This window comes from Vulpes vulpes, chromosome 1, assembly GCF_048418805.1.
Source record: "Vulpes vulpes isolate BD-2025 chromosome 1, VulVul3, whole genome shotgun sequence".
In the NCBI taxonomy this organism is placed as follows: domain Eukaryota; kingdom Metazoa; phylum Chordata; class Mammalia; order Carnivora; family Canidae; genus Vulpes; species Vulpes vulpes.
Window position 1 is genome coordinate 20,259,134 of NC_132780.1, and position 7,518 is coordinate 20,266,651.

General features: G+C 43.5%; 1 protein-coding gene across 2 annotated transcripts in view; it reads right to left on the reverse strand.

Annotated features, from left to right (window-relative positions):
• GP6 (glycoprotein VI platelet) overlaps window positions 1–6,939 on the reverse strand; it is a 28,619-nt gene extending 21,680 nt beyond the window's left edge. Inside the window, exons 1-4 of one of the 2 annotated variants that reach the window (XM_072733940.1) lie at window positions 6,822–6,939; window positions 3,441–3,802; window positions 3,069–3,326; window positions 645–929 (exon numbers count right to left, since the gene is read on the reverse strand). In XM_072733940.1, the coding sequence (XP_072590041.1) occupies window positions 645–929; window positions 3,069–3,326; window positions 3,441–3,585 (688 nt within the window). In that variant the 5' untranslated portion in view covers window positions 3,586–3,802; window positions 6,822–6,939. The remainder of the gene's footprint in view (window positions 1–644; window positions 930–3,068; window positions 3,327–3,440; window positions 3,803–6,821) is intronic. The other variant, XM_072733985.1, reaches the window with a different exon arrangement.
• Between the last annotated feature and the right edge of the window lie 579 nt (window positions 6,940–7,518).

The window sequence follows — 7,518 nt, forward strand, 5'->3', positions numbered from 1 at the left end:
TAAAAATTATTTTTTCTAGTGTATATACTCTGTAGTAGACAGAATAAGAGCCTCCCAAATATGCTCATGTCCTAATCTGCAGGCCTGTGAATATGGCATCTTACATGGTAAATGGGACTTTACAGTTGTGCTTAAGGATGTGGAGGTGGAAAAAGTATCCAGAATTATCCAGGTGGCCCCAGTGTGATCACAGGCTCCTTAAATGTGGAAGCATGAGGCAGGGCAGCAGAAGAGTCTGAGACAGAGACCAAGATGCCACACTGCTGGCTTTCATGATAAAGGAAGGGACCATGGGAGCCAAGGGATGCAGGCACCTCTAAAAACTGAAAAAGGCACGGGACAGATTCTCCCCTGGAGCCTCTAGAAAGAACATAACCCAGCTGACACCTTTGTTTTGTCCCAGTGAGACCCATTTGTCACCTGACCTCCAGAAATGTAAGATAATAATACATTTATGGTTTTTTAAGCCAGTGCATTAGTGGTGATTTGTGACAGCAGCACTAAGAAATGAATAAATACACCCTCCAAAGCCTCAGGCTTCTCCTCGCCTCCCACCCCCTTCACACCTGTTGACTCCTCCCCTGGAACTTCCACCAGAGTATGCAAGAGCTGAAGAAGAAAGGCTTGGACTGCATCTCCCTCACCTGTTACCACAAGCTCCAGGGGGTCGCTGGGGGCTGACCACAGGTACGGGAACTTGCTGGAAAAGCTATAGCATCGGTAGATCCCACTGTGGGCAACAGTCACTGCGGTGATGGGGAAATTGGCCCAGTACTGTTCTGCAGGTCGCTTGTGGGGCTTAGTGTCCCCCTCCTTGTACAGAGCGAATTGGTCAAAACTGTATTGACTCTGACATCGTAGAGTGACATCCTCTCCTTGGGACACAGCCAGGCTGGGCTGGGCTGAGAGCGAGGGCTTAGCATAAACTCCTGGGTGAAAAGAGAGCTCTGGTGTTAAAGACGATGGCAAGTGTGTTGACCATGGGGGTAGGAAGATTCCCCCCACCTCCTAAGAGCTAGGAAACTCTTCAGGTATATCCATTCTAGAGAACCCACTCACCCTGCTACCAACTCACAAAAGGGTTAAAGGGAGCATGACCAAGATCATATCACAGTTCCCAGGCTCAAATCGCTTAGGGGCTGTGTGATCTGGAGATAAACCTATCCCTCTATCTGTGTGCCTCAGTGTTCTTTACTGAATGAAGCAACTAACAGAGTTGCCTAATGCATAGGGAGCTCCCAAACTATGATGGTAGTAACAAAATAGCTTAATATTTTAATGCAATTTTTAAACCAAAATTAATGCAAATAATTCATAGTGAACAAAATATGAAGTTTTTAAAGATTTTATTTATTTGAGAGCGAGTATTTATTTATTATTTGAGAACTCATTATATGAGTTGGGGTGGCAGAAGAGAGAGAAGCAGACTCCCCACTGAGCAGGGAGCCCCCCTCAACTGGGTTCAAACCCAGGACCCCTATCCCAGGACCCTAGGATCATGACCTGAACTGAAGGCAGAAGCTTAACCAACTGAGCCACCCAGGTGCCCTAAAACATCAAGATTTTAAACAAAAAGAGACTCCAATTGTGCCTAGCAGAGATGCAGAAGGCTCAAAACACTTTTATGTATTTTTATGGTTAACTTTTTCCACACTATTGATTCAAATTCAGGACTTGTGACTCTGAGTTACTTACTGCACATTGCTGTAAGTAGTGTGAGCTGTGTACATAATCACATGGAGGCCTTGCAGTTTGAGCCTGGACTTCTCATTTGACAATGGATGTACTATCAAATAAAGTTTTTGTGTACTAAAAGAAATTTCCAGGCTATTAACAGTTGAAAAAAATTGAAAAACTTTAATGTAGGCTATTAAAACTCACAAATTATTTTAAGTTTAAATATTTTATTTATACAAAAAAATACTTTTTAAAGAATTTATTATCCTTTTAATTCTCCTGACTTTAGGGAAACAAATTCATCAGTGATATTTTCAAAATCTGTTCGGAAAATAACCATTTAAAAATGCTTTAGAGGGACACCTGGGTGGCTCAGCAGTTGGGCGTCTGTCTTTGGCTCAGGGTGTGATCCCAGTCCAGGGATCAAGTCCCACATTGGGCTTTCTGTGAGCCCCTGTCTACTTCTCCCTCTGTCTATGTCTCTGCTTCTCTCTGTGTTTCTCAGGAATAAATAAACAAAATTCTTTAAAAAATAAAATAAAATAAATAAAAATGCATTAGAAATAAAAGCATAAGCTAAGAACACTTTATTCCCCCAAAAAAATAAAAATAAAAAATAATTCATTAGAACGTGGATAGAGGGTATACATGTTGCCTTTTGCATAAGGCTTAAGTATGGCTTGAAAGGACACTACCAGGGATCCCTGGGTGGCGCAGCGGTTTAGCGCCTGTTTTTGGCCCAGGGCGCGATCCTAGAGACCCGGGATCGAATCCCACGTCGTGCTCCCGGTGCATGGAGCCTGCTTCTCCCTCTGCCTGTGTCTCTGCCTCTCTCTCTCTCTGTGACTATCATAAACAAATAAAAAAATTTTTTTAATTCTTAAAAAAAAGAAAGAAAGAAAGAAAGAAAGAAAGAAAGAAAGAAAGAAAGGACACTGCCTTTCTTTTTTTGTGGTGAAAGGTTCTGTCTTTACTTAAAATGTTTTGCGGGACCTGGGTGGCTCAGTTGGTTAAGCAACTGCTTTCAGTTCAGGTCATGATCCTGGGGTCCTGAATCAGCTCGGGTTCCAGCTTCCTGCTCAGAGGGGAGTCTGCTTCTCCCTCTCTTCTCTCTCTCAAATAAATAAATAAAATCTTCTTTTAAAAAAAAAAAGTATGATGCTTTGTTCAGTGTGGATGTTTTCGCATTGATTTTGATTGTTTTGAAAAGGTATTGCATTGACGTATTCCTTATGTGAATCACTGTGGATTTTGCCACATCCCCTAAACATAGCTCCCCACCCTAACCCCAGCCTCCCGGGACTCGGGGTTCGCTGTCATCATCATCCCCCTCTTCACCCTCCTGGAGCCCTGAGGCCACAGGTGGCCCCCTCCCATGCCCCTCCAGGTACCAGTGGCCACCAGCTCCAGCTGGTCGCTGGGGGGAGACCAGAGGGTCCCGTTCTGGTAGGAGCAGCGGTAACACCCAGCGAAACTTTCCTCCATGGTCTTGATGAAGAGGACAGGCCGATCCTGGTACTTCCGGGACCTCAGCTTCTCCAGGCGGTACAAGTCCACGTCTGGAGGCCCCTGGCAGTGGATGGTCACCTGCGTCTTCAGGGGTGCTAGGGAGCTAGGCAGAGCCTGGAGGGAGGGCTTGGGCAGGGTACCTGGAAGGGAAGCAGAATTTCCAAACAGACCTCCTCCTGGGTGCTCCCCTCCTCCCACCCTCCTGGCCCTTGTGCAGGTACCCAGATCCAGAGGATTCCAGGGGAAGGACTCACCAAGCTGTGCTTGCACCACCTGCCCCAGACACAGCCCTGAGCAGAGAAGAAAAGCACCACCTGCTAGCATCTCCTGGAGGCCACGCTTCTGCACGCAGAGCAGGTAATGCCACATCTTCAGGCAGTCACTTTCTTCTGTCCTCATTCGCTTAAGGACACACACTCACATAATTTGAGTGCCAGAAGAAGCCAGCCACAGAAGGCCACATATTGTATGATTCCATTTATCTGAAACATGCTCACTAGCTAAATCTGCTCAGACATGGAGAGATTAGTGGTTGCCAGAAGCTGGGGGGTGGATGGCAGGGGCATTGAGGAGTGATTTTCATGGGCATGATTTCCTTTTAGACTGATGACAGTGCCTTAGAATGAGATAGAAGTGATGGTTGTATGCATTGTGAATGTACTAAATGTCATTAATGATAAAGTTTATGTTGAGTTTGTTATTTTATTACAATTTTTAAAAAACCAGTCACGAATTCCTTGCCCCTCCTCCCCATGCACACACTGGTTGACAACTGTAAAGGGAATTATCTCCTCTCTGGAAAGGGGGCTGTGTGCAGGATGTGGTCTTTATTTTTTTTTCTCAGCTTTATCAAGATATAATTGATATACGATACACAACATTGTGTAAATTTAAGGTGTAGGTGTTGATTTAATACATTTATATATCACAAAATGATTACCACCACAACATTAGCTAATACTTCCATCCTTCTGTCACATAATTACCATTTCTTTTTTGTGGTGAGAACATTTAGAATGTTCAGCAACAAGGTGTTCTTGGCTATAATCACCATGCTGTGCAGTAAGTTCAGATAGGCTCTCTTGCATTGTATCATGTCTAGAGATCACTGGCTGTCTTAATCATGAATTTCCCATTGTTTTAATTTTTTGTTTAAATCAATATCCTGCAATTATTATGATTGTGCAAATGTTATTCACACCTCAGGAGTGTAGTATTGCACCAGTATATTTTTTCTAATTATTTTCCCTAGAAGCAATATTTGTCCAGTTTAGTGCCTCTGCATAGTTTTTCCTCGACCCTGTGTCTAATTCTTTCCACAGTTCTAAATAGCCTCCCCATGCGTGCAAAAACACCTATCAAACCACATAATCTATAGATTCCATTTTCTGCCTTGCAGGTAACTTTGCCACATTTTGTCTTCTACCTTCTCTACATTGACCAAAGCTTTTCTTCTTTCAAGCTGAACTTCTTTTTGTTCAACTTTTTTGTTGTGTTGGTAGCATTCCCCATTTTAGCCTTGCTAGGATTGCCAGATTTAGCAAATAAAAACATAGGACTCCCACTTAAATATGAATTTCCGATAAACAATGAATTTTTTGTATAGTATGACCCATGAAATATAATGGTATATACTTAGACTTTAAAAATTATTTGTTGTTTATCTGAAATTAAATTTCACTGAGCATGCTGTACTTTACCTGGTATGCGTATGCACGCTCATGTGTGCACACCTGCTGGAAGGAGAGGCAGTTATTGTTTCCATGATAAACGTAAGGAAACTGGGCAGAGAGGCTAAGCAGTTTCTTTTAGCTCGCACAGCCAGGAATTGTCTGAATCTGGATCGTCCCTGACTTCAGAGCCCCGGGGGTGACACACTTGTCTCCAGCCCCCTCTGAGCCTCTGTCCACACCAGGTTCTGCTCCCTGTACCCAAGCTCTACCCACATCTTTGTCCACTGCCCAACACAACCCCACCTTGGTCCTTTTGTGGGTTTCTACTCCAAACTTCTAACAGGACCAGAAATACTCCCAGCACCCTTCTGAGCACTTCTATATGGACTCTGAACCACCACAGTACTACTGGTTAGGGACCATAATTAGTCCCATTTCATAATCGGGCCATGGAGACGAGACAGTATCCTGTCCACCATCCTACAGCTGGGAAGAAGTAGACTCAGACACCAGCCACATATTTTAGTTACCAACAATGTGAACTTGGCACTAAACTCAAATAAACTTAGTTTATTTGATCCCTAGATGTGTGACCTAAACAAGTTTCTAAACTGCCTCTGAGCCTCAGCCTTCTCCTCTGTAAAATGGGGGTATTGAGAGGGCCTACCTTGTCAGTATCTAGCCCACAGTAAGTGCCACATGAGTGTGTGTTAATGACTGACTGACAGGCGGTTTGTGCTCGTGGTTTGTTTTCTTATCCACATAATACAGCTGTTCCTTCCTGCTTGGCCTTGGAGCTTCTGTCCTTTTAGCAATAAGGCTCTCCTGAATAAGGAAACTGTGCACAAGACCTGCAGGAGCAGGCAATAAAAAAACACATAACCCTACCACCAATCTCATTCTGAGAGACTTACTCCAGCCTTATGGAAATATAAGTGGCAAAGAAAAACTGTCTATCTAGGGTATCTGACATGATGATTTGATAGATGTACACACTGTCAAATGATCACCACAATCAACCCAATTAACCCATCTTCCACCTGGAATAGATTGGTTTGGTTTGGTTTGGTTTGGTTTGGTTTGGTTTGATGAAAATGCTTAAGATCTACTCTCTCAGTAAATTTCAAGTATATTCTGTAGTATTATTGCCTATAGTCACTGTGCTGTGCATTAGATCCCCAGAGTTTATTCATCTCATAACTAGAAGCTTGTACTCTGTCCACCTATCTCCCTGTTTTTCCCCTCCCCTAGCCCCTGGCAACCACTAGTCTACTCTCTGCCTTAGTGAGTTTGACTTTTTTAGATTCCACATATAAGTGAGATCATGCAGCATTTTCTTTCCATGCCTGGCTTATTTCACTTAGCATAATGCCCTCAAGGAACATTCGTGTTGTTGCAAATGGCAGGATTATTTTCTCCAGGGCCATCAGGTTTGCTGACAAATCTATAATCTACTCCTGATGTCACCAAGTCCACATAAAAAAAAAAAACTTAAATAGGGATGCATGGTGGCTCAGCAGTTGAGCACCTGCCTTTGACTCAGGGTGCAATCCCATAGTCCCGGGATTGAGTCCCACATAGACTCCCTGCATGGAGCCTGCTTCTCCCTCTGCCTATTTCTCTGCCTCTCTCTGTGTGTCTTGTGAATAAATAAATAACATCTTTTTTAAAAATTAAATGAATAAATAAATAATTTTTAAAAAACACAGTGTATAGAGACAAAGTTGTAGCCAAAATTGGAAGACCTGTTTATTTCCTGGCCTAACCAAGAAGGGAATAGAACAGAATAACAGACAAACACCACCTCCCAGGTCCCAGTTTTCCCAACCAAGAAATGAAGGGGCCCTCAGAGGTCACCAATTGCCCTGAAATTCATTTCTGATGCAATTTTTTTTAACATTCTTAGTCTCATAGCCTACTGCTTGTCCCTCAGCATTTCCCAGATCAATCCTCAGTACTCACCAAGACACAGAAGGGCAGGCAGGGATGGGGCCATGGTTCTTCAGCCCATCCAAAGCTCTGTAACCCAGGAGGGAAGCTGCAGGGGCTGGAGCAGAGACACCGGACGTGATGAAGATGCAGAGCCCTCTCCTCCCTTCCTGGATCTGCCTGGCTTTTCCTAAGTGAGGATCATCAAGCTGGAGCCATGCCCTCAGTAGAGTGACTTGCACACAAGCTCACAGAAGCTCATTTATCTTCTGTCACCAGCCTAGAGCCACACCATGTCTGCATCTTCAGGCATGGAGTAGGAATATTATCTGATGGATCTCATTAACAGGAACAGTTTCATGGAGCTTCCCTTGGGAGGGGTGACATTTGAGATTATACCTGGTGATGAGAAATATTCCTCTAGGATTTTGATGGAATCTTGTCTCACATTTAGATCTCTCATCCATTTTGAGTTTATCTTTGTGTATGGTGAAAGAGAGTGGTCCAGTTTCATTCTTCTGCATGTGGATGTCCAATTTTCCCAGCACCATTTATTGAAGAGACTGTCTTTCTTCCAATGGATAGTCCTTCCTCCTTTATCGAATATTAGTTGACCATACAGTTCAGGGTCCACTTCTGGATTCTCTATTCTGTTCCATTCATCTGTGTGTCTGTTTTTGTGCCAGTACCACACTGTCTTGATGACCACAGCTTTGTAGTACAACCTGAA